The 27,236-nt window shown below is 45.1% G+C and overlaps 1 protein-coding gene across 1 annotated transcript in view; it reads left to right on the top strand.

Moving 5' to 3' along the window:
- HMGA2 (high mobility group AT-hook 2) overlaps positions 1-27,236 on the top strand; it is a 244,343-nt gene that overhangs the window by 19,764 nt on the left and 197,343 nt on the right. The window contains exon 2 of the mRNA XM_069229146.1: positions 1,076-1,162. Coding sequence (XP_069085247.1) covers positions 1,076-1,162 — 87 coding nt within the window. The remainder of the gene's footprint in view (positions 1-1,075; positions 1,163-27,236) is intronic.

Here is a 27,236-nt window from a genome sequence, read left to right as displayed (position 1 = left end):
AGTGAGGTTATAATGATCAGCACCTCTGACCCGCCCCCCTCCCCACCCACCTCTCCTATTCCAATTAAAATGCGTGTTGCCTTTTGTGAGAGTTGTAGCAAAGGTCTTCTACCAATAGCTGAAGACTGCATTACGAAGACTCTGATTGGCTGCCTCACTCTCTATCTTTACAAAGGGCCAGACTGGTGATTAAAAGCCCTCCCCTCTCCCGTGTTCTTAACCTAACTGGAAGGTGAGGCTAAGTTACCGGGGAGCAGGGCATTGAGGGTTTAATAGCCAATGCAGACGGCTTCATTGGGAAATAAAGCTATTAGTTCTTGTGTGAATGCTCAACTTTTGCCACTAAACTGCGATTATTACAAAATGTTACCTCTCTTTGCTTGAAGTGCAGTTTAATTTGCTAAAGCGAGCCGCACACATCTGTCACCTTCTTATCCCGTTCAGCAGAGCAACTTTCCAACCTTCAGCAGTGCCGAAGTGAAACTCCTGCCTTCATCTCGATGTATTGACTTTATGTAGTGCTTCGTCAACTGGGTTGGGTTTCTGGGCACTTTCCTAAGTACTAGATTTTGTAATTGCTTTCTTGATGTGGCAAATATAACCGTTTGTGACTGATGTTCTACGAGTCAGCAGAGGTGAAGCTCATTTTGTCAACTTTGGAAGGTTTAAAGACTGACTCAGCCTCACCACCTTCGAAGATTGTGACCTTCAGGTTATGTAGACATCTCCACTACGTGTGCACGAGTCCACTGAGCTCTCTTGCCTGCGATTATGCCTCAGTGTTTCCCAATAATTAGAACCCTGGAAAGCAAGTACCAGATTGCACTGTAACGCAAAGCCCCGTAAAGCTACTCATGATGGGACACAACCTGAGATCTTTGCCCATCCTTTATACAGTTAGCATCTTGTGGGCCAGAACCTAATGCTACCTTTGCTGGCCGCTGATTGAGCCTAGTGGCTGACTGGTGTCTGCTACGGCACTTGTCAATCCTGTTGAGTATTTGAATAGTCAGTGGGCCCCTTTTCATCTCTACAATGTTCTTTCAACAGCACCACTTTTTTTTTCTTTCTTCAGGAACCGGTCGGAGAGCCTTCCCCGAAAAGGCCCAGAGGAAGGCCCAGAGGCAGCAAAAACAAGGGGCCCTCCAAAGCAGCACAAAAGGTGAGACCATGTGAAAATATCTCAAACCCTCAAATCAACGGAGTACGTCTCACCATGTAAAGTGTACCAGCCTCTCACCAACACACTCCCCTTAAAGGGTTTGACACACCCACAAGCACAGCAATGGCATGAGTAGTCTTGTATTTATAGTAGGTGTGAGCAGCAGCTACTTAACCAATCTCTGGAAAGCAGGTGACAGACTTGTTATTTATCATGCAGCCTAATAATGAAACATTTTATGCTATTTTTCCAACTGATAACTGGCATTGTTATTTTCTTCTATTTGTACGAAAGTTGCCTTGTCATCAAAACCATTACACGCTACACTCGGATAATTAAACATATGTCTGTAACCCACATGTTGGATGGTGGACAGTCCTTCAGGCGAGGTTTTATCCAGCATTGAAGACAAAAGGGGTGTCAAATAAATGAGATAAATGGAAGGGATCACCCCTATTGGCCAGTGTGCTGCAGAGTTCATCTTCAGAAAGAATCAGGAGTTGGGTGAGGCGACAAGTGCATTCCAAGGAATAGCATGCACTACTTTGTGACCTTTCAGTTCACGGCTGGAAGTCCCACTGGCTCTTCCAAATCGCATTGCTTTGCTAGAAAATAACATAATTTTCCTAAGTTAAAATCATGCCTTGTTTTTTTAATGAGCATTTCATACCACACGTCTGTCCTATCTCAGCACTACAAATAAAATGTGTTACTGTTATCCAATGCAGTGGTACTCCGTGTATCAACTATGGAAGATGAAAGGCTAATTTGGCCTTTCTAAGTTCCAGATTCATGCTAGGCAGATCATGGCTGATGGCACTTGCTAGTGTGGATTTTCTAAAACACCTTGGTTGGACCTTCATGTTACCCAGACGAGGCTACTTGGAAAGTTGGAATTATTTTCTTATTGTACCATTACTGACCTAGCTCTCTCTGCACAGCGATGCTATGCATCCAAATGATCATTTTGGCCTTTGTGGAGAACGTTGGTGCATGTGATAGTTATTCGATAATTTCCCTCACTGCATGTTTTAGACACGGGCTTCCATTTATTTTACATAGCGCTGCTTGCAGCTGGAAGTGGTCTTTCTGCTCTTAAAGCAGTGCTGAGCAGACTGTTTGGCAAGGTATAAGAACTCCCCCATCTTCTCTGCGGTTTAAAACCGAGTCAGCTGTAGCTTAAACATCCCTCCCACCCCCTCCAGACTGCAGGCTTAATGAGAATCCATGCGCCTCACTTGTGGTCATTTAGTGCTGCGGGTATAATCCATTTAAGTGAAATGCTGCATCCGACGTGGTAATCGAGGGAGGAAATTAACCATTTTGTGTAACGGGAATAGGCCGGTTTCTCAAAGTCAACATCACACATGCACCTATAAAAAGAGTCCTCCCCATGCACTGGCGATGGTGGGAAATGTCCTGGGATGCTTTGAGAAAATGCATCCCGACTGCAATCATCTCGACCTCAAGAAGATGAAAGGAGGGATCTTATGTAGTCAGGAAATAGGAACGATCTGTTGGATTGTGTGTGTGTTGAATAGGATAGCAGTCATGGTTCTAAAATATGGATCCCTTTTAAGACCTAGTGAGGGTGCCCTGCGAGTCCAGCCACCAGGGCATTCTTGGCAAACCGTATGCAACTGTTTGCAATTAGCCTCCCTACCCCCAAAAATAAAGAAATTCGCTTTGTTTCTATCAGTGTTCTGAGACCTTGGTTTCAATCTGTCTGATCCTGGCCAGCTGCTGCTAGCTAAAGCCCCAGGGTTGACTGCCAGGCTGTAGCACCCTAAGTAAAGACCTCTCTTGCTCGTTAAAGACAGTGACTTGAGAGATAAAGAAGAAAAACAAGGTTTTTATAAAGCCAATAGCGAACGACTCTGATGACATCATAACTTGTAAATTCAATGTAAAGCTTTACTGTGGTGTTCGAAAACCTTCGCTTTTACCTCCCTTTAGTGAAAACTGGAGAGGGATATGCAGTGGGAGGTGCTACATTGAATCCCTTGTTGACGACTGTGACCTTTATATAAATGCACATTGCAGTAATTTTTGTTTTCGTGAACCAATCTAACAAGACCAATTTATTTTTTTTGCTTCGAAATGTTAATGAGAATAGTGAACATACATATACACCACATAATTTTTAGTGTTATTATTGTAATGTACTGCATTATTTGTACAGCATGTCATAACCCTGACAAGACTACAAAGTGCTCCGATTTCTTTCTGTTCCTAGATGCACTTTTAAGAGTGTATGGTTGGAAGAGTGTTGGGCATGATCCAGAGGAATGCGGTGCAGCACATGAGTGTGTTGAATTCCAGAGAGTGTGAGACTAGATGCAGCTGAATTCAGATTCCCACTGGTTCCTGAGTGCCCTTTTCTAAGTGCTAGATGGGAAGAGTATTCTATATAATATAGCCTATGGTGAGATGTTATTTACGGTGCATAGGCTTAGAGATTTGCTCCAGACGTGGTGCTGCAGGCATTATAGCCTGGAAACATGTTGAGTTACAGAGTGTGTCAGAACAGACAGTCCCAAATATCTACATATATTTTAACATAGTTCATACATTGTATTTTGTGGTTACACTTTTTGCATTGGGCATTGAGTTCTAAAGAAGGGCTTACTGGATAGGAAACGTTTAGTGCATAGGTCCTGCTCATGATATGATGCGCATGGGAATCTTTGCTGACGGAAGAGTGGCTAATTCTCATGCATAGCAATGTAAGTTATTTACTTCTGGAAGGCAGCACAAGGAAATTGTACTTTCTGTCATATTAGTCGGCAGTGGTAGAGCGAGAAGCTGTCTGGAGCTAGCATTTAGAATTGCTAACATTTTCATAATATTAAAAATTATACTGCAAGATTTAACCTATTGGTATAATCGAGATGGGAGAGAGCCAATCGATAATATTCTTCCATAGCACACCTAGATTGTGTGGCATTAGAGTGCTTCCATGGGAAAAAAAAAGATTTATAGAATTTGGTTGTTTCAGGGCACAGCCCATCCAAAATTTTGAAAGTTCCAGATGTATGGTATTCCAGCTTTTGAGATCCCTTGAGCCATCTGAATCGGAGAAGAGTCCTGCCTGGAATGGAGTTTGTCTCAGCAGCTGCCTGGCCCCTTAAGGGCGTATGGTCCCATCTCAACTTTCTGCAGATATGAAGAGTGTCTGTCAGACCTAGAAAAGGTCAGCCTGACAGACACTGTTTATGTTCAGGTTTGGCAGCAAGGCACTATAAATACACTAAATGGGCAGATGCCTGTCTGCCTGAGCAGAACTTTGCTGGGCATAAGATTTAATAGCCCTGTGGGCGTGACTTCCTCAGCTCAGCAGAGTCCTCCTCCTCATGATGAGGGGAGCATCACTGATAGCCACAGACCTGGGCACTTCAGTATTAAGCCCTGAAACAGCCCACCCCCTCCCCCTCAAATAATATGACAGCAGAATTTGAATTGGATTCTTGTCTTCAATGGCAGCCAATGGCGACCTCAAAGTGTAGAAAGAGATGTCCTCGAATTTCCTTGCAGTGATGTGAAGCCAGGCCAGACCAGGCCACAGAGTGCAGCACTACTTTGAGTGATGCTATCAATCTAGTAGAGGCTCCTGCTAGAATGACTTTTCAAAATCTAATGTTGTAACGTATCTTGGTTCATATCATATATTTTAAAAAGATCTGAATTGCTGGTTTTCAGTTGATTGGATGTTAGGAATTATCACAATTATTTTCAAAGATGTTTTGTAGAGAGGTAGCATGTCTGCTCAATATCACTTCAGAGTGCTGACACTAACTCTGCTCATTAGTTGTACAGTTGCAGTCTTGTGAGGCGAGATTACCAAAAATTACATGATTTTGCCCACTTGCATAATTGAGAATAAGTTGGGGCAAAGACGCCTCCTGCATGAGGGCTGGAAAAGAGCAAGAGTGGCCGCTGCTAGCCATGTTCTGTTGCATTTAGTGCTATTGTCTTGGTACAAAATGCATCCTCATATCCGAAATGGCCCAGAGGATGCATTTTGCACTAACAAAATAGTACTAAATGCAGGGTTACTCTCTGCGTGTAATTCCACAAAATCTCTCCTAATTTTGCTGTAATTTAGTTAATTACGCTACAGCAATTTACGCAAGTTATGCCTGCGCGTATAAATGTCTCTTTGGATCCATCAGGAGTGGTGGGGATAATTAGATTTTTATTTTTTGGGTAAATCCAGTATTGCTGCAGTAATCAAACAGGGGGAACAATTTCTATGGGTTCGTCTTGCTGCATTTTGCTCGCCTGTTTTCTAAAATTAGGCCTGATTGCCTTTTAACATAAAATGAATAAATAATAAACTACTTAAAGTTGTCAAATTACATTGGCCATTTAAGTACCTGAAGAATGTGGCACAGATTTTAATGCCGCAGATGATATGCTTCAGTTCTTTTGAGTTTAAGGTAACCTGCATCAGTCTTTAAAGTTTAAGGATACAGTTCAGGATCCCTCACACACTCTACTGGATCCCTAGCTTGACACTCATCTGGATTTCTCTGCCTGCTCACATGAGCATTAAGGAATGCTGTACAGTCTATAAAGTCAAGCATCCCACCATAACATAATATGATCAGGGTCTCCAGTGGGTCAGACATCAGTTTCAGCAGCCTCACCTGCAGGCTTGAGACCAGACAGCGCAAGAAGACAACCTTTTATCTGTTAATACACTGAAGATCTGGATCGGATCACCCTGACACTCAATTTTTCTTATGAAATTTAAGCACACTGAAATGGGCCTACACGCTTATATTATGAGCCACAATAGTCTTTCGCAATCAAGTCCTATACATCAGGAAACATATCACTAATATATATCATACTCTCCATCCCTCCCTTTCTCTCTCTCATATATATATATATATATATATATATATATATATATATATATATATATATATATTTGTCTGTTTTTCTCCCTCTCCCCTCCAAACTACTCTTTGACAATTCAGAGAGGAGTTATTAAAATGTGTATTCCCTTGAAACATTTTGGTAGCTCACTGCTTGCTTTGCGACCAAGGACGAGTTGTACTTTCACATTCCCAGCTGCGTAGTGCATTTCACAGCTGCAGGGCTTCTGTTTGGCCATGAGAAGTTGTCCTTGAGTTGGTAGAAAACAAATACCTCGTGAGCAGCTACAACGAGAATCTAATAGAATCAGAATGTAGTTAACCCAAACTGAATTGCAAACCACGTAGCAAAGACAGGACTATTAAGTGTCCCGAATAGGACTGAATCATTAGATCTTAAAATAAACTGAAACTTAGCTACTGCTAGTTTAGGACTTTTGGGTTCAATATTGCATGTTATAATAGTAGTGGAGCTGCATTGGTGGTAAGCTTTGTAGGTAATATAATCAGTTTAGCTCCCTAACCACTATCAGCTTGGTTTCCAGATACACGTGCGAGTGCAGGCATTGCACCGATCATACTTTGACACATGACAATGGCCAGGCTTTCCGAGACAGAAGATGCTCCAGGGTATACGCTGATAACCTTCTTATGCTGTGCACTATAGTTTCTTTAGGAGAGTGCTATTCGTATCGGCCCTCACTTTTCTCTTTATGTTGCAGCACCGTATTCAGAATACTGCTCACAGATGGCAGAAGAGTTACAGAGTATCCCTGTCGCAGTGTAGTTTCAGGGTTTCCCTCGCGTAGGCAGTACAGATGCAGAACATTCCTTGCCTGTAGCAAATAATTATATTTTGAAAAGGTGGCAATCTTGACAAATTTGCAAATGTTGCCAAGTTCACAAAACTTCACCTGCAAGCAAAAACCACTACGAACTAAGGTTGCCCAGACAAATTCTGAGGTATGAGATTAAAGGCTTTTTAAAGGATGTTTTCCAAACATTGCAAAATCTGCTGAAATTCACAAATCTTGCAAAGTTTTAAAAAAACAAAAAACTTCAGAGCTGGTGGAAGAAAACTTTGCAGTTCTTTTATAATTGCAGAATATCCCTAGCATGTGACAGTATAGACTTGACAACGTTCCCTCAAGCGGTAATTTATCTTTCTGGACAGCCGTTCCATATGCAAATAACTATGGTTCTATGTTTAGCTGACTAACAGCAGCTACTCCTTGACTCTTTGGTTCCATTAGTAAGTTCTAGTTGATCACTACAAACCAATTAAATAGTGTTTTGCAGGGTTGCACTGCAAGCTCTTTTTATGTGTGGTAGAGTTCAAAGCCCCAGACTCCCTATATGCTTTCTTTCTACTCCTGCCTTTCCTTTACCTATGCTCAAGGTCCCATCAGCTGTTCCTTCTCCCATAGTCCCCTTACTGTGCCCACCCATGGAAGGTCAGCTGTAGATCTTGCATGGTCAGTTCCCTTTTCTTCAAGGATGATTGCAACGCAGTGCATCTGGTCAAAGCTCCTTACTTGGCGTCTCCTAAGGACATTCAAATAAAGGACCTATCCAGGCAGATCTTTGTTTCTCTGTCACTCTTTCTCTACTCCTGTTACCACCTGCCGAGACATGAGATCTTGGAGTGGCCGAGCTGCTGCCACAGCTAGCACAGGAAACTGTGTTGAGAACATAAAAGAAAATTACCAAAACAATAAAAAACCTGCCGAGCTAATCGTAGTTGGCAGCATAACAAACTACAAAAAAAGCATAACATAAAATGCAAAACTGCACATCTTTCATACTTCCTCATACATTACACAGCCAAGCACATCATCCCATAACATGGTAACCATCCCTCTGTGGGCCTCAGTCACAGCGTGGAAGTACTTGAACATAGGTTCGAAGCAAACACAACCCATCTCCAAAGTGTGTGTGTGTGGCATGCCACCATGTGGATCTATGCTTTAGTCCCCCGCATAGTTAATACATGCCATACCAATACAATGCACCCCTTTTGTTGCTTCTTTTCTGCTATCTCTTCTGCTCTCTATACATTATATGCCCCATGATTTTTTTTTTTACTTTATTTTCCCCTCATCACTCCCCTTGTTCCTTGCTTTGTCCTTCATGCCCATACATCTTACGTTTATTTGTGGGTCTATTAGCCAAGAACGTTTGATTTTCCTAAAATTCCGTATGTAATATATTTATTCTAAGGCTCGCTGAAAGTCCCTATTGCATCTATTGGTCTGTTGCTCGGTCAGTCATATCTTTCTTCTGCCTGCTACCAGCTCTGGGCAATGGGCCAGCCCACTTCAGCTATTGAATAACTTCAGTGTGTGTTATGACACTGCACTTTCACAAGCAGCACATCCCTTCGGTGCCAAGGACCTCAATAGAAATGTATTTTTAGAAACCTCTAGATATTTTTTTGATATCAATTTTTTTTCTCCATTTTATATTGTCAAGGCACCTGCATCTATGCCAACCATAACGTTTTACTAAAACCATGAACAACAACAGCAAGCAGTGACAAAGCCAGAAGGTTGGTAACCAACCCCAGACATGTTTGCTTTTTAACAATTATTTCTATTTTGTTCTGCCCATCTTCTTTCCCCCCACCTTTCGTCCTATTTGTCCTGCTTCTAAGATCTTGCAGTATTTGGAAAACAAGCATTGGCAACAGGTCTTGCCTACACAAGAGCTATTGGCTTTTCCAATGTGTTTTAGACATGTTATACATCAGTGTGGCTGCTGTTCAGCATGGCTAAAAATTAGTGGCATGGAGTGTCGTAGAGTGGCGTTGCATAGAGTGTCATAGCATGATGTGGAGTGTTGTAGATTGGGGTGGAGTGGATTGCAGTAGAGTGGATTGGCGTGGACAGATGGACAAAACAAATACACATACACAGAGTCATCTTGGCACAATTGCTGTCAAGTACAAAGCTCCCGGAATTCTGCCCCCAAAAGTTCACACTAAACAAATAAATGTGATCTTGCCTAGTGTAACTTGTGCTTATGTGAAGCGCTCTGATATCTTCGGGTCCGGTTGAGTAGAGTTTGTCCTATAAAAAAAAAATGGTAACAAGTTATTTCTACCTCAGTCACAGCATAAGCAGTGGACAGACACTAATTAAGAGAAATTAATTTATACTTCGTCCATGTGCCACACAAAGACCGGAAGTGACACATGAACTGACGCCTTGGATGCATTGCTAAATTAAAAGGAAGTTATGAAGAGGGATAATGATGCCAATGAATGGTAAGTAATGGGCAGGCTAAAAGTCCCTTTTAGTTATTTTTTTCAGATACAATAGGTTGCCAAATGACAGCAGCGCGAGCGCTGCTTGCAGATTCGACCTAAAATGCTACCACAACCCGATATCTTTCTTTATGTAAGTATCCATGAAATTATTAATATTTTACATTTATTATGAGTCCTTGAATTTGATAATGGGTCAGAGAGTATTCCCTCATCATTGTTTAATCTGTAATTTGACTGCAATTGACACTAATCTTGTATGTATCTCAGTAGTCCAGTATATGCAACAATATATTAGGCACAGGGGATGATACCCATCTAGGATGATAATAGAACATGCAAGTATGCAAATTATGGTATACTCAATATAATTTTTTATGTTTTTATGACTGGTTGTTTTTATGTAATATTTGTGGTCTACCATTTTTATATGTACTTTTAAACTTTATGTGCATCATTTATGGCATTTTTTGTCGAATAAAGATTAATTGGCTGATTGACTAAACTTCAAGTTGACCTTCGCCAACTTTAGTCGAAATACATACATCAATTATACTTTCAGTCACAAGACCCATACACAGTGTGTCTGCATTCATGTGTCTTTCTGTTGGTATTTAAACGGTGCATTATCAGACTGACAGGGTAGTTCATTTGAGTTGGTGAAGGCAGGTGTGGCCCGCTAACACTCGGGTTTTTGGACGACTGGAACTTTATTTTTTATCATGAGACTTTGACCCAGAACAGGAGAGAGAAAGTGGAAAGGAGGAGGTCGAAAAAGATGGAATAACAGTGACAGAAAAGGAAAGCAGAGTTGACAAACCTGCAGGGGTGAGAGAAAGGGGCAGGGAGTGTCCTGTACTGCATGAAAGAGGCTGGAGGTGAATCTGGACTAGACAGCCGTGGTACTGGGCTATCCTGGCATTTGGCAGCACCAACTGCGAGCTTCTGAGAAAACTTTGGACACCAGCGCTTTTCCTTTTACAAATGAAGCACTGCTGGGCGGCACGGGGTCTTGTCCCTCCATTACATATGGACGCCGTTTTCTGAACAGCCTTTGCACATGGCAGTATAGATCCAGGCAGCCCTCACATGCGGCATTGAAACATCCATTACAAATGACCGTGCAGGTTTTGAAATACTCTCCCAACATTTTCCAATGTGCTTTTTGCACTTTGAGTGCCCTGCGCGGTTGGTGTTGGTGTGAAGAACTAATAAGCTTGTTCCTGTTATCAGTTTCTGTGACAACAGTAGATTGTTTGTTCCTCAGAGTTCAAACTTTTCCGGAGGCAAAAGTAAAGCAAAGCTGATTTGTTTAATATCAACAATATGCATGTGTTAAATTTTTCATTGTTACAGACGGGCAGGGCATTTTAAAAATAATATTCTTTCATTTAGCGCGAGTTAGAGAGAAAGGGTGATTTTAGTTACACACAGTTACAACAGGATTAATACTACATTGTAACCCGTAAAACACATGAGGAAAATATCTGGAATAATGTTCAGGTTTAGTGACAAGACACCATTTAACCATGCTAAAAGTCAGCAGGTGCAAAGTCAACATAATTTCACTTAAAAAAAATACCAACAGGGGGATATGTTTAATTAAACTTTTTTGGCAGTGGGAAAGTGTTCCTGCTACCATTCAGACATCAGATGGACTGGTGCCACGTGCCAGCCAACCTCTGCCCTGCACCTCGACGTCCTGGCGAAGTCCGTATGCATGCACTCTGCCTCGTGATCATAGGAGCTGCCCATCCATTCTCCCGGGGGGCTGCAGTGACATTTGCTGGCTCAGCCACGATTTCATGCCAATAGATGACATGTGCTATTACGAGGCCCACGGTATCATTGGCACCTAGGATTTTACAACATGGAGTAATACTTCATTGTTGTCTGATGATTCATCTTCCAGGATTTGTTCACTGCAATTGCAGACTTTGCTGTAGTCTCTGAGGACGTTTAGTTGGTAACAACACTACTGCAAACGTTAGCCTCTATGCACCCTGCAACAGGTCCTGGGTTTGGCATCTCTCCCAATTGAGTCAACTGCGTCCATGTTTCTATGTAATGTTCATAAAGATACCAGTTGAGTGTCACTAGAACAGATGCTTTATTCTATATAGCATATTTCTGGTACATATGTTGTTGGCTGACCAAGTACTGCAGTCCAGTAGAGGCTCACAGGCCGCAGAAGGGGCGGGGAGGCGAAGGAGGAGGGGACGAGGGAGGGAACAAACATTAAAAAAAAAAAAAAAAAATTATCACTTACCTCCTTCGCCGCTCCTTTGTCCCGTGATGCTCCTCACTGCAGACACAGGCTCCCAGCCTGCCCTGCGCCAATCCTAAGCACATGTGTGTTGCCCGGCCTGAGACGGCTGGCCAAACACACATGTGCTGTGAAGGGGGAGTGCTGTACACGTCACCCCCGTGACCCCACCCCTTTCAAAGAAAACGATAATAAACGTAGGTTTTGCAGCTGCCGCTGCAGGTGGGGGCAACGCTCTTCCGCCCAAACGGAGGAGCTGCCACTACTGCAGTCACTTTTTTCTATGGAATGTAAATGAGGACATCTATTGGTTGTCAGTGGTGCTGCATTTTCTTGATATCTTTGTAGTGTAATGTAAATCCAGGGCCACTGGAATTATACAGCAGGAGAGGGCCAAATTATGCGGCAGGGTTGAGTACATTTTGCTGCAAGAGATGGCATATTATGCAGTGTAATGCAGCACATTTTGAATAGTATTACTTCATTATTTTTTAGATCGAGTGCTTTGACCTGTTGTAAGTATTGTGGGTTTTTAACCATGCCCACTGCACACCCATCACACTCACTCATGCCTTTCAAAAATCCTTTATCATTGGTAAGTGCTTTACATTTGTCCTTCCTTGGAACGGTTTTGTTACCGCCTTGCAGACTACCATGGATAACTGCACGATTACCAATACGTTTGACTTCAAGCGTCTTTTGTTTTTGTGTCCCTCTTTCACGCTCATGCTTATGGTTGCCATGACGCTTTGAATTGGCTCGCTCATTTCGGCAACTATTTTACTTTTCATTTTCAATTTAAGTGGCAAGAAAAGTCCAGTTAGAAATGTACAATGCTAATAGCTCTAACTCGAGCAAACGCAAGACCCATTGCATTGCAAATGCTTGTTACACGTGTTAACACTGTCTAGGCATTGAGGGCACCTCATTAGTACCAGTTTAATACACAAATATAGAAGTAAGCAACAGAAAGGTGACCAGGCAACGTTTGCAATAGGCCTTCCACTGTGCAGCAACACATGCTGCTGTGTTCTTAGTAACTATTGAACCGTTTGAGCTAGAAACAGATTTTTATTGTTAAAATCTGCAGAGTATGCAGCAGATGGTGGATTAGGTTGCAAATGTGGCAAATCTATAACTATGCAAAAATTGCGGTGGCCACATAATCACACTATTCCAGTGGCCCTGTGTATATTATGCCACATCAATGATGTCGTGGATGAGGTAAGCATTGAGTTGACTGATATCATCTTGATGCCCACTCCCAGGTTACAAGCATTACATCATGCTTGTGTGCATGCATGTGTAAGCACAAATGATGTTTTTTTGTGTTTGTTTTCATTTTTTTTTTTTATTTTTTTTTTTACTTTAACCTTAAAACCCTTTCATTGCAATTTATTTAAAGACACATTTCAGGTGTTTTTAATAACCTGTTAGATTGGTAAATAATATGCATAATATATAAAAAGGAACTATTCATTTCATATTCAGGTTCACCTGCAGATGAATTAATGTATATGTTGTGCTCTAAAAGGACTAACTCCTGGTCTTAACTTCTTTTGTACCTTCCTTGATTGCAGTATTGTCTCTACCCAGTAAAGTAATATTTTAAATAAGCAAACCATTTACCCTTCTCCTAAGACATCAGCATAAGCACCTTTACGAAATTTTGTCCTAGGTAAATTTTTGTGAATGCATGAGGTCTGATCAAATATATTGCAAACAGATAAATAACGGAATTTTATAAAAATTAACTTTTCTCCAAGCAGGAAAATTTACTAGGGTTTTGCGTAATTGAGGTGATTTTTTTTTTTTAGTTTGAAGCAAATAGAACCCTTGGTATTAACCACTCCTTTTAAGCTTCTGGGGTCTCAGAATAGTATGGGTTCTTCAAGGTGTGCTGAGTTTATACTAACTTTAGAGTTTTGTTCTATGCAGCTCATGCCGAAAAACCAAGGAAGTAACAAACATTCCATCGTTTCTCCCTAAAATGATCACGTTGAGAGCATGTGTGTATGCCTCCGTCCTCGGATGAATCCCCTATGCTAAGGGGTGCCTGGATGAACCATTGATTACCTTTGAAAATGCTTCTGTTGCATTTTGCAGGCTGAGATGAATAGTAATTGTTAACAGCACAAGTCATTTGAAAGGATGATGAGGCTAGCAAGGAATCATTTAGTAAAATACACACAACTTCAACTTTCCCATGCCAATTTTTGGTGCGTGACAATGATGCATTCATCTTAAATATAAGGATCTGTTTCTGCAGCAGTGAACATTTGTTTTACCATTTTTAGATACCCTATGGCAAAACACCTTCATGTATCTCTTTGCAGAAAGTGGCACTGGAGGATCAAGATGAAATTGTGGTGGGTTGCAGGCAATGTTCATGCCTTGTAATTAATTGGGTGTGCCTCTCTATGAAAATGTCAAGCACTGTGAGAATCCATTTTAAAGATGTTTGAACTTGTTTCAAATTTACCTACTCAATATTTATTGTATGTCAGAGGTGCAGTTCATATATATATATATTAGTACGCCGAGGTGGCGGTGGTGACCACTAGAGGAGCACTAAAGGACACTTGCGGCATTCAGCCCTCAGTGGAGGAAGTACAAGTAATGTAGCTTGTGATTGGATGAGCGCTGCAGGAGGCCAAATCATAGGCTGTGCCCTTGTAAACTGCACCCAAGATCACAGACCAAAACGGCTGGGAGGGACCAGTCAGAGAGGTGGGGGGTGGAGGGTAAACAGCCTCTGAGAGGATCAGCTATGGGAGCGTGTCCCCCTGCTCCTTATCTGCACTGTCCAGCTTTATAGGCCGGCCCCAAGAGAGCAGCAGATTGGTGACACCCTCCCAATTACCCTGAGAACCGGTAGCACTCTTCTACTGGCAGTCACTGGACTACGCATCCTGCCACTACCTACTTTCCTTCTCCCAGAAATGCTGCAGGCACAGTTGTAGGCAAGTAGTGCAGGCACAGTGGGAGGCTGCTCAGGGTGTTCACAGCCCGTAATCCCTCCTCCAGTGCCTGTGGCATCCCTCGCCGAAGCAGCTGATGGAATGGGGCCTCTCAAGAAGAGGGGGCTGTCTCTGGGTGGGGAATCAGTGCGATTTCAGGATGCTGCTTGTGGGGCGATCCGAGCAGAGCATGCCATGATGTGACTCGCTCATGTGCCATCCTGGCCACACCCACCTTTTGTAAACGTCTTCAAATAAAGACCAGGTGGAAATAGCTAACAGCACTATGCAGATTCTGGATGCTGTTATCTCATTGCATGCAGTGTGAATGGACCAACTATACTCTGTGAGCAAAAAGGCAGGGATGTGTCAATGTTTTTATCCTTTTGATTGGGAGGGAACATAGTGAATTTCACTGCCCCACTTCTGACATATTGACACGCACATTGCCTGGAACCAGCACAATTATATGCTGTTCCCCATTCTTCAATGACCATCTAGACAGCATGTTTTAAAAACTAAAATCGAGACTTCCTTGATTTACAAACATAGCCACTTTTTTTTTCTACCTAGTTCATAAATGCAGGTCCCTTTCATTTTGGTGCCCATGCCTATTTTCATCCCCTGTCTGGACCTGGGTACAGAGCCTATATTTTTTCTGAAGCCTAGCTCTACCTGACTTAAGGGGTCCCTACAACCGGTTCTGGAGGAAGCACCGCCAACAGGCTGGCGGTGCTTCACAGGGAATTACGACCGCAGCGGAAGCGCCGTGGTCACACCGCCGGGACCGGCAGTTTCTCGCCACAGTGATCCCGGCGGTTTTAATCCGCCAGGCCAGCACTGCCCAGGGGATTACGAGTCCCCCTCCCGCCAGCCTTTTCATGCCGGTTTGAACCGCCATGAAAAGGCTGGCGGTAAGGGGAGTCGCGGGTCCCCTGCACTGCCCATGCCCCTTGCCACAGCCCCGTGCAGCTTTTCACTGTCTGCACAGCAGACAGTGAAAAGCGCGACGGGTGAAACTGCCCCCGTCGCACAGCCGCAACACCGCCGGCTCCATTTGGAGCCGGCTCCTGTGTTGTGGCCGTGATCCCCGCCGGCCCAGCGGGGATCTCATAACGGCTGCGGCGGGATTGCGGCCGCATTGGCGGCCGCTCGGTGGTCCAAACTTGGCGGGCGGCTTCAGCCACCCGCCAAGGTTGTAATGAGGGCCTTAGTCTTGGTTCAATTCAAACAAAGCCAGCAGACTAATGTGAAAGATTAATGAAGAATCAATAGAAGTAGATTACTGTGACCTTAACAAACTGGTGGTTTTGCGAGGATGTGCAAATTACTTTTTTAAAACTATTGCAGAGAATTCCCCTTTAAGCATTATAAACATGAACTTTATATGCTTCAATTGCTTTGATGCTCAGTGAAAATGCCCAAGTAGGGTTATAGTTTACACATCATTATCCTTGCATGCGCCGTCATATGTGAAAAAATAAAAAGCACCTACCGTCACTTCTGTGTCAAATATGAGTAGGCATTTAGGTGGTCATTATGACAATGGCGGTGACTGTTAAAGTGGCAGTATGCCACCAACAAGCTGGCAGTAATTACCGCCAAATTATGACCATGGCGGCGATAACTCCCATAGACAGCCAATGTACCACACCAACCGCCAGGGTGATAACACCACTGAACACAGTATTAGCCATCAACAGCCAGGTGGAAGACAAGGTACCACCCACCATATCATGACATAGGAAACTGCCACGATTTCCGGGGCGGTACCAACATCATCAAAACCCTGGTGGAAACAGAACACAGAAGGGGAAAGACTCACCATCTGAGACACAGAGAAGACTAACGCTGCCATGGAACCGGAACTTCAAGTCTTCCCGATGCTCTTCAACGCCATGCTCCACCTGGAACACCAATGCCGGTGAAGATGACGACGGTGAGTACAGCCGCCCAGCACACATTAGGGAGGGAGGGAGGAAAAGCACAGTGACACACACACGCGCAACACACACCATACACACAACCAGTTGCAGCGGAACACCAGTCTCGGGACACACGTCATAATAATGCAAGGGCAACAGTTACCCAGAACTGATAGTGTAATTTGATGCCAACAGCCACCATATTGTCCATGTGACAAGAGAAATACAAGTCACTGTTCAGAAAGGGCCAATGGCCAGTCCAAAGTACAAAAGGCCCACATGGCCACAGGGCACAGTCCAAGGCCCAACTTGTTTGCTTATGAAATCCGCACTACACTGTGCAGGGGCATCATGTTGGGAATGGCCGGGCACCTCAGGGGGCAAGGAGGTGGGGGGCACCTCAGCTGAAGTGGGGGACTTGCCCACTGGTTCTGGCGGGGGCTTTTTGTTCAACAGTCCCTGGAGGGTGGCCTACATGCCCTCTCCTGGAGGTGAGTGCTGCTGGGTCCCAGCTGGAGGTGAGGGCTGCTGTGTCCCAGTTGGAGGTGAGGGCTCCTTGCCCACTGCTGTTGGAGGGGGGCCTCTTGTAGGAGGCTGGACTGGCTTGTAGTGAGTACCAAGGGGTACTTGCACCTTGCACCAGGCCCAGTTATCCCTTATTAGTGTATAGGGTGTCTAGCAGCTTAGGCTGATAGATAATGGTAGCTTAGCAGAGCAGCTTAGGCTGAACTAGGAGACGTGTGAAGCTACTACAGTACCACCTAGTGTCATATGCACAATATCATAAGAAAACACAATACACAGTTATACTAAAAATAAAGGTACTTTATTTTTATGACAATATGCCAAAGTATCTCAGAGTGTACCCTCAGTGAGAGGATAGGAAATATACACAAGATATATATACACAATAGCAAAAATATGCAGTATAGTCTTAGAAAACAGTGCAAACAATGTATAGTTACAATAGGATGCAATGGGGAAACATAGGGATAGGGGCAACACAAACCATATACTCCAAACGTGGAATGCGAACCACGAATGGACCCCAAACCTATGTGACCTTGTAGAGGGTTGCTGGGACTATTAGAAAATAGTGAGAGTTAGAAAAATAACCCTCCCCAAGACCCTGAAAAGTGAGTGCAAAGTGCACTAAAGTTCCCCTAAGGACAAAGAAGTCGTGTTAGAGGAATAATGCAGGAAAGACACAAACCAACAATGCAACAACTGTGGATTTCCAATCTAGGGTACCTGTGGAACAAGGGGACCAAGTCCAAAAGTCACAAGCAAGTCGGAGATGGGCAAATGCCCAGGAAATGCCAGCTACGGGTGCAAAGAAGCTTCTACTGGACAGAAGAAGCTGAGGTTTCTGCAGGAACGAAAAGGGCTAGAGACTTCCCCTTTGGTGGACGGATCCCTCTCGCCGTGGACAGTCGTGCAGAAGTGTTTTCCCGCCGAAAGAACGCCAACAAGCCTTGCTAGCTGCAAATCGTGCGGTTAGCGTTTTTGGACGCTGCTGTGGCCCTGGAGGGACCAGGAGGTCGCAAATTGGACCAGGAGAGAGAGGGGACGTCGAGCAAGAAAAGGAGCCCTCTCAGCAGCAGGTAGCACCCGGAGAAGTGCCAGAAACAGGCACTACGAGGATGCGTGAAACGGTGCTCGCCGAAGTTGCACAAAGGAGTCCCACGTCGCCGGAGACCAATTTAGAAAGTCGTGCAATGCAGGTTAGAGTGCCGTGGACCCAGGCTTGGCTGTGCACAAAGGATTTCCGCCGGAAGTGCACAGGGGCCGGAGTAGCTGCAAAAGTCGCGGTTCCCAGCAATGCAGCCCAGCGAGGTGAGGCAAGGACTTACCTCCACCAAACTTGGACTGAAGAGTCACTGGACTGTGGGGGTCACTTGGACAGAGTCGCTGGATTCGAGGGACCTCGCTCGTCGTGCTGAGAGGAGACCCAAGGGACCGGTAATGCAGCTTTTTGGTGCCTGCGGTTGCAGGGGGAAGATTCCGTCGACCCACGGGAGATTTCTTCGGAGCTTCTGGTGCAGAGAGGAGGCAGACTACCCCCACAGCATGCACAAGCAGGAAAACAGTCGAGAAGGCGGCAGGATCAGCGTTACAGAGTTGCAGTAGTCGTCTTTGCTACTATGTTGCAGGTTTGCAGGCTTCCAGCGCGGTCAGCAGTCGATTCCATGGCAGAAGGTGAAGAGAGAGATGCAGAGGAACTCGGATGAGCTCTTGCATTCGTTATCTAAAGTTTCCCCAGAGACAGAGACCCTAAATAGCCAGAAAAGAGGGTTTTGCTACCTAGGAGAGAGGATAGGCTACTAACACCTGAAGGAGCCTATCAGAAGGAGTCTCTGACGTCACCTGGTGGCACTGGCCACTCAGAGCAGTCCAGTGTGCCAGCAGCACCTCTGTTTCCAAGATGGCAGAGGTCTGGAGCACACTGGAGGAGCTCTGGACACCTCCCAGGGGAGGTGCAGGTCAGGGGAGTGGTCACTCCCCTTTCCTTTGTCCAGTTTCGCGCCAGAGCAGGGCTAAGGGGTCCCCTGAACCGGTGTAGACTGGCTTATGCAGAATTGGGCACCTCTGTGCCCAACAAAGCATTTCCAGAGGCTGGGGGAGGCTACTCCTCCCCTGCCTTCACCCCATTTTCCAAAGGGAGAGGGTGTCACACCCTCTCTCAGAGGAAGTTCTTTGTTCTGCCATCCTGGGCCAGGCCTGGCTGGACCCCAGGAGGGCAGATGCCTGTCTGAGGGGTTGGCAGCAGCAGCAGCTGCAGTGAAACCCCAGGAAGGGCAGTTTGGCAGTACCAGGGTCTGTGCTACAGACCACTGGGATCATGGAATTGTGCCAACAATGCCAGGATGGCATAGAGGGGGCAATTCCATGATCTTAGACATGTTACATGGCCATATTCGGAGTTACCATTGTGAAGCTACATACAGGTAGTGACCTATATGTAGTGCACGCGTGTAATGGTGTCCCCGCACTCACAAAGTTCAGGGAATTGGCTCTGAACAATGTGGGGGCACCTTGGCTAGTGCCAGGGTGCCCTCACACTAAGTATCTTTGCACCTAACCTTTACCAGGTAAAGGTTAGACATATAGGTGACTTATAAGTTACTTAAGTGCAGTGTAAAATGGCTGTGAAATAACGTGGACGTTATTTCACTCAGGCTGCAGTGGCAGGCCTGTGTAAGAATTGTCAGAGCTCCCTATGGGTGTCAAAAGAATTGCTGCAGCCCATAGGGATCTCCTGGAACCCTAATACCCTGGGTACCTCAGTACCATATACTAGGGAATTATAACGGTGTTCCAGTAAGCCAATGTAAATTGGTAAAATTGGTCACTAGCCTGTTAGTGACAATTTGGAAAGAAATGAGAGAGCATAACCACTGAGGTTCTGGTTAGCAGAGCCTCAGTGAGACAGTTAGGCACCACACAGGGAACACATACCTATAGGTCACAAACTTATGAGCACTGGGGTCCTGACTAGCAGGGTCCCAGTGACACATAACAAACACACTGAAAACATAGGGTTTTCACTATGAGCACTGGCCCTGGCTAGCAGGATTCCAGTGAGACAGTGAAAACACCCTGACATACACTCACAAACAGGCCAAAAGTGGGGGTAACAAGGCTAGAAAGAGGCTACTTTCTCACACAACCCCCCCCCCCCAAACGAAGGACAATAAGGCTAACCTTGGCCAGTTGAGACTTTATTGTCTAAGTGGTGATAAGTAGAGAGTAGCTCTGCAATAGACTGGTTACTCCCTTTATCATCCACTATATGGTTACTTCCCTGTGGGGATGTAAACCACCCTGTTTGAAGTTTTTTAGGTAAGCAACAATGTGAAGATGTATTTTCAGAGTTTCTATCAGTAAGTTTTAGTTTAGAGCAGTGGAAATTGTCCACTGAACCTATTTGTAGTGATGGAAATGCCAGACAGGGATGCTGTCTCAGAAAAGCCATAGCTGGGCAAAAACTTTGTCCATATGGCTGGAAGAGAGAACAGGGATGCTGTTTCTCTTGAGTTGGAGCAGGGCAGGGATGCTGTCCTATTAGCTCCACACTAGGGCAGGGATGCTGTCCTAAGTGTTGTGAGGCAGTGCAGGGTTTCTGCACTAAAGTTTCTCTGGGAGGGTTGGAGGGATGCTCCATGTTAACTAAAATGGTGCTCTTTTTCTCACCAGTGTTAGTTATCCCACAGAGAGGTACTTCTACCTCAGGGAGTCCAGCTTTGCCAGCTGAAGATTCCCTTGGAACAGGTGCCACCCCAGGAGAGGTTTCTCCCACCACAGGAATGCTATCCTGAATGGCAGGGTGGTTAGGGGATACTGTGATACCCTTTTTACCTGTTGATGGAGAGGGATCCTGAGTTTTCAGGCCTTCTCTCCTTTGCTTTTTCATTTCAGTAGAAATGAGAAGGAACAATTCCTCAGGGATGCCCAGCATGGCTGCATGGGCATACAACTCTACATCAGCCCAACCTGAGGCCTCTAGGTCATTACCTAAGAGACAGTCTACAGGTAAGCTAGGTGATACCACCACCTGCTTAGGGCCAGTAACTCCACCCCAACTAAACTGAATTATAGTTAAGGGAAGAAACTTAGTGGAGTTATGGACATCAATAATCTTATACTGTTGTCCAATGATGTGTTGATCAGGGTGCACTAGGTTTTCAGTCACCAAAGTGATACTGGCACCTGTGTCCCTGTAGGCCAAGGCCTCAACACCATTTATTGAAACTGTCTGCCTGTACTTATCCATTGTAAGGGGACAAGCAGCCAGTGTGGCAAGGCCAATGCCACTAGGTGTGACAGAAACTGTCTTGGGACTGACTACCCCAGTTTCTACTATGGACCCAAAAGTGAACCCAACTACACCCTTAACTTGACTGTTGCCAGCAGTCCCACCACTAGTACCACTACTGCTAGGGGCACTAGAGCTTGATGTATTAGTGGTGGTAGGCTCAGGGGGTTTACCTGGACAGGACTTATCCCCTGGCCTATGGCCTCTGTTTTTACACACAAAGCACCAAGGCTTTTTAATGTGTGCAGGTTGAGAAGAAGAGGAAGAATTTGTTTTATCCCCACCCTCTGAAGAGTGTTTAAGATTTCAAGTGGGATCTTTGGTTTTACCCTTATCCCCATGCTTATCTTCAGATTTTTCACCATCTTTCTTCTTATTGCCATCTTTGTCACCCCCTGTATGAACTTTTCTGTTCACCCTTGTTCTGACCCATTTGTCTGCCTTCTTTCCCAATTCTTGGGGAGAGGTCAGATCAGAGTCTACCAGGTACTGGTGCAACAAATCAGACACACAATTATTAAGTATATGCTCTCTCAGGATTGTGTTATACATGCTTTCATAATCAGTAACTTTACTGCCATGTAACCACCCCTCCAAGGCCTTCACTGAATGGTCAATGAAATCAACCCAGTCTTGTGAAGACTCCTTTTTGGTCTCTCTGAACTTTATCCTGTATTGTTCAGTGGTTAAGCCATAACCATCCAGGAGTGCATTCTTAAGAACTGTAAAATTATTGGCATCACTTTCTTTCACAGTAAGGAGCCTATCCCTACCTTTTCCACTAAATGATAGCCATAGGATAGCAGCCCACTGCCTTTGAGGGACATCTTGTACAACACAGGCCCTCTCAAGTGCAGCAAACCACTTGTGAATGTCATCCCCCTCCTTATAAGGGGGAACTATCTTATGCAGATTCCTGGAATCATGCTCTTTTGCAGGATGACTATGGGGAATACTGCTGCTGCCACCATGGGTTTCTAAACCCAACTTCTGTCTTTCCTTCTCTAATTCTAAAGACTGTCTATCCAAATCCAGCTGTTGCTTCTTGAGCTTCAGTCTGGTTTGTTCCACTCTCAATCTATTGAGCTCCCTTTCTAACAATCTGTCATCAGGGTGGGTGGGAGGGACATGCCTTGAAACAGAAGTATGGTGAGAATGGACAGAAGGAGACCTGTCCCTTACAGAAGCCACCCTAACAGCTTGGCTAACAGAAACATCACTACCAGTATGGTGAGAATAAATGCTTTTGCTATGATGTGAGACAACACTATTTATATGGTGTGGCTCATCATCATTACCAACTATGCTAGACTGTCTAGTAATGGGCAGGCTAGGAAGTTTATTTCCTGAATCTTTTCCTGGGGGAGTCCCTGGATCAGATTGAGAACCATTAGCTACTTTTTCACCAGATTGGGCACTTATGGCCTTATCCTGTACTCTAAGCATGTTAATTAACAGTTCTAAGGAAGGATTCTTCCCTACACTCAAACCTCTCTCTATGCAGAGATTCCTTGCTCCTTTCCAGCTAAGGTGATCATATGCAAGTTTGGACAGATCAACATTTTGGCCTGTGCCAGACATTTTTAGAGAGAGTTAAAGTGATAGTAAAAGATAAAAAGTTTGTCAGAGCTTTTAGAAAGACAGAGAAAAAAAACTTTTAAAACTTTTTAGAACTTTTTAGAAAGTTAGAAGTACTTTTCAGCACTTAGAAAAGAGTGAAAAGAGGAAATGCAAAACTTTTTGGCTATGTGTATATACACTGACCTTGTTTTGTATATTTTTCTCTTATGAAAAGTACAATGACAAGAGTGGTAAGTAGTCTCAAAGCACTTATCCCACCGCTGCACAACCAATGTAGGAGGCTGGACTGGCTTGTAGTGAGTACCAAGGGGTACTTGCACCTTGCACCAGGCCCAGTTATCCCTTATTAGTGTATAGGGTGTCTAGCAGCTTAGGCTGATAGATAATGGTAGCTTAGCAGAGCAGCTTAGGCTGAACTAGGAGACGTGTGAAGCTACTACAGTACCACCTAGTGTCATATGCACAATATCATAAGAAAACACAATACACAGTTATACTAAAAATAAAGGTACTTTATTTTTATGACAATATGCCAAAGTATCTCAGAGTGTACCCTCAGTGAGAGGATAGGAAATATACACAAGATATATATACACAATAGCAAAAATATGCAGTATAGTCTTAGAAAACAGTGCAAACAATGTATAGTTACAATAGGATGCAATGGGGAAACATAGGGATAGGGGCAACACAAACCATATACTCCAAAAGTGGAATGCGAACCACGAATGGACCCCAAACCTATGTGACCTTGTAGAGGGTTGCTGGGACTATTAGAAAATAGTGAGAGTTAGAAAAATAACCCTCCCCAAGACCCTGAAAAGTGAGTGCAAAGTGCACTAAAGTTCCCCTAAGGACAAAGAAGTCGTGTTAGAGGAATAATGCAGGAAAGACACAAACCAACAATGCAACAACTGTGGATTTCCAATCTAGGGTACTTGTGGAACAAGGGGACCAAGTCCAAAAGTCACAAGCAAGTCGGAGATGGGCAAATGCCCAGGAAATGCCAGCTGCGGGTGCAAAGAAGCTTCTACTGGACAGAAGAAGCTGAGGTTTCTGCAGGAACGAAAAGGGCTAGAGACTTCCCCTTTGTTGGACGGATCCCACTCGCCGTGGAGAGTCGTCCAGAAGTGTTTTCCCGCCGAAAGAACGCCAACGAGCCTTGCTAGCTGCAAATCGTGCGGTTAGCGTTTTTGGACGCTGCTGTGGCCCTGGAGGGACCAGGTGGTCGCAAATTGGACCAGGAGAGAGAGGGGATGTCGACCAAGACAAGGAGCCCTCTCAGCAGCAGGTAGCACCCGGAGAAGTGCCAGAAACAGGCACTACGAGGATGCGTGAAACGGTGCTCGCCGAAGTTGCACAAAGGAGTCCCACGTCGCCGGAGACCAATTTAGAAAGTCGTGCAATGCAGGTTAGAGTGCCGTGGACCCAGGCTTGGCTGTGCACAAAGGATTTCCGCCGGAAGTGCACAGGGGCCGGAGTAGCTGCAAAAGTCGCAGTTCCCAGCAATGCAGCCCAGCGAGGTGAGGCAAGGACTTACCTCCACCAAACTTGGACTGAAGAGTCACTGGACTGTGGGGGTCACTTGGACAGAGTCGCTGGATTCGAGGGACCTCGCTCGTCGTGCTGAGAGGAGACCCAAGGGACCGGTAATGCAGCTTTTTGGTGCCTGCGGTTGCAGGGGGAAGATTCCGTCGACCCACGGGAGATTTCTTCGGAGCTTCTGGTGCAGAGAGGAGGCAGACTACCCCCACAGCATGCACAAGCAGGAAAACAGTTGAGAAGGCGGCAGGATCAGCGTTACAGAGTTGCAGTAGTCGTCTTTGCTACTATGTTGCAGGTTTGCAGGCTTCCAGCGCGGTCAGCAGTCGATTCCTTGGCAGAAGGTGAAGAGAGAGATGCAGAGGAACTCGGATGAGCTCTTGCATTCGTTATCTAAAGTTTCCCCAGAGACAGAGACCCTAAATAGCCAGAAAAGAGGGTTTGGCTACCTAGGAGAGAGGATAGGCTACTAACACCTGAAGGAGCCTATCAGAAGGAGTCTCTGACGTCACCTGGTGGCACTGGCCACTCAGAGCAGTCCAGTGTGCCAGCAGCACCTCTGTTTCCAAGATGGCAGAGGTCTGGAGCACACTGGAGGAGCTCTGGACACCTCCCAGGGGAGGTGCAGGTCAGGGGAGTGGTCACTCCCCTTTCCTTTGTCCAGTTTCGCGCCAGAGCAGGGCTAAGGGGTCCCCTGAACCGGTGTAGACTGGCTTATGCAGAATTGGGCACCTCTGTGCCCAACAAAGCATTTCCAGAGGCTGGGGGAGGCTACTCCTCCGATGCCTTCACCCCATTTTCCAAAGGGAGAGGGTGTCACACCCTCTCTCAGAGGAAGTTCTTTGTTCTGCCATCCTGGGCCAGGCCTGGCTGGACCCCAGGAGGGCAGATGCCTGTCTGAGGGGTTGGCAGCAGCAGCAGCTGCAGTGAAACCCCAGGAAGGGCAGTTTGGCAGTACCAGGGTCTGTGCTACAGACCACTGGGATCATGGAATTGTGCCAACAATGCCAGGATGGCATAGAGGGGGCAATTCCATGATCTTAGACATGTTACATGGCCATATTCGGAGTTACCATTGTGAAGCTACATATAGGTAGTGACCTATATGTAGTGCACGCGTGTAATGGTGTCCCCGCACTCACAAAGTTCAGGGAATTGGCTCTGAACAATGTGGGGGCACCTTGGCTAGTGCCAGGGTGCCCTCACACTAAGTATCTTTGCACCTAACCTTTACCAGGTAAAGGTTAGACATATAGGTGACTTATAAGTTACTTAAGTGCAGTGTAAAATGGCTGTGAAATAACGTGGACGTTATTTCACTCAGGCTGCAGTGGCAGGCCTGTGTAAGAATTGTCTGAGCTCCCTATGGGTGGCAAAAGAATTGCTGCAGCCCATAGGGATCTCCTGGAACCCCAATACCCTGGGTACCTCAGTACCATATACTAGGGAATTTTAAGGGTGTTCCAGTAAGCCAATGTAAATTGGTAAAATTGGTCACTAGCCTGTTAGTGACAATTTGGAAAGAAATGAGAGAGCATAACCACTGAGGTTCTGGTTAGCAGAGCCTCAGTGAGACAGTTAGGCACCACACAGGGAACACATACCTATAGGTCACAAACTTATGAGCACTGGGGTCCTGACTAGCAGGGTCCCAGTGACACATAACAAACACACTGAAAACATAGGGTTTTCACTATGAGCACTGGCCCTGGCTAGCAGGATTCCAGTGAGACAGTGAAAACACCCTGACATACACTCACAAACAGGCCAAAAGTGGGGGTAACAAGGCTAGAAAGAGGCTACTTTCTCACACCTCTTGCCTCTCTTAGTTGGTGGAGTGGGTGTGGTATGTGTATCTGTGTCAGGTGTGTGATTTTAGTTTTGGCCAATGTTGTGTTGATTTGTATTTGGGTGACCATTCTGAGCGTGCCGGTGTGTACCGCCAATGGCTTATCGCCATGGAATGTCCACTGTGGTGATTCGTGGGTCATAATGTGGTGGGCGTTGTTTTGTTGGCGTAACAGTGTGGGTGTTCATTCCGACACACTACCACTTACTTTTTGGCTGGCGGATTTGTGTATGTGGCAGTATTCTGTCGGTTTTGTGTGTGTGTCATAATATGGCGAATGGATATTCGCCACCGCTGCGTTTTGTTGGCGGCCGTCACTGTGGCGGTAAGCAGCATTTACCGCCAATGTCATCATGAGGGCCTTATCATTGGTAAAATGATGCAAACTTATAGTTAAATGCTATAATGTTCTTATTTTCTATTGATTTTCCTGCTGTAGAGTTTCATTACAATTATGATTGTCATTTGTGTTGTGGTTGAATGCCACAATGGAAAGCTCTAGTTACCTCCTAAATTTCTTACTGTGGCTTATGATCCAGTGTTCCAGTCTAGCACCCTCATGCAACCACTTTGAGAGCTGAGTGTGGCAAAGACCACTTCTAGTGTCTTGAAGCACCCTTAAAACACAATAGTTAATATCTGTGATCATGGCCCTTTCATTTCCAGATAACTCAGATGGTAAGTGTTGTTGCACGACATCAGTATGTCATGCCCAATTTTATGAGCGCATGTTGCAACCCAAGAATTTTGGAGATTGAAGATTGGATCATAGTCAAGATGCTTATTGTGAAATCACCAGAGACCCGCTACAACATGCCCTGCAATAGTGACAAAAGTAGACTTATCAAGAGCACATTTTCTCTGGTCTAAAGGTCCACATTAGCTACACGACCCACACTGCAGCTAGTACATGGTGCCTACAGTATTTGTACTATGTATTCTAGGCCCAGGCACCATCACTGTGTGAGCTGCAGTAGGCCTCACTTC

This window comes from Pleurodeles waltl, chromosome 4_1 (assembly GCF_031143425.1).
Source record: "Pleurodeles waltl isolate 20211129_DDA chromosome 4_1, aPleWal1.hap1.20221129, whole genome shotgun sequence".
Classification (NCBI taxonomy): Eukaryota; Metazoa; Chordata; class Amphibia; order Caudata; family Salamandridae; genus Pleurodeles; species Pleurodeles waltl.
Note: the sequence above shows the minus strand (reverse complement) of the source record. Positions and strands in the feature narration are given on the sequence as shown.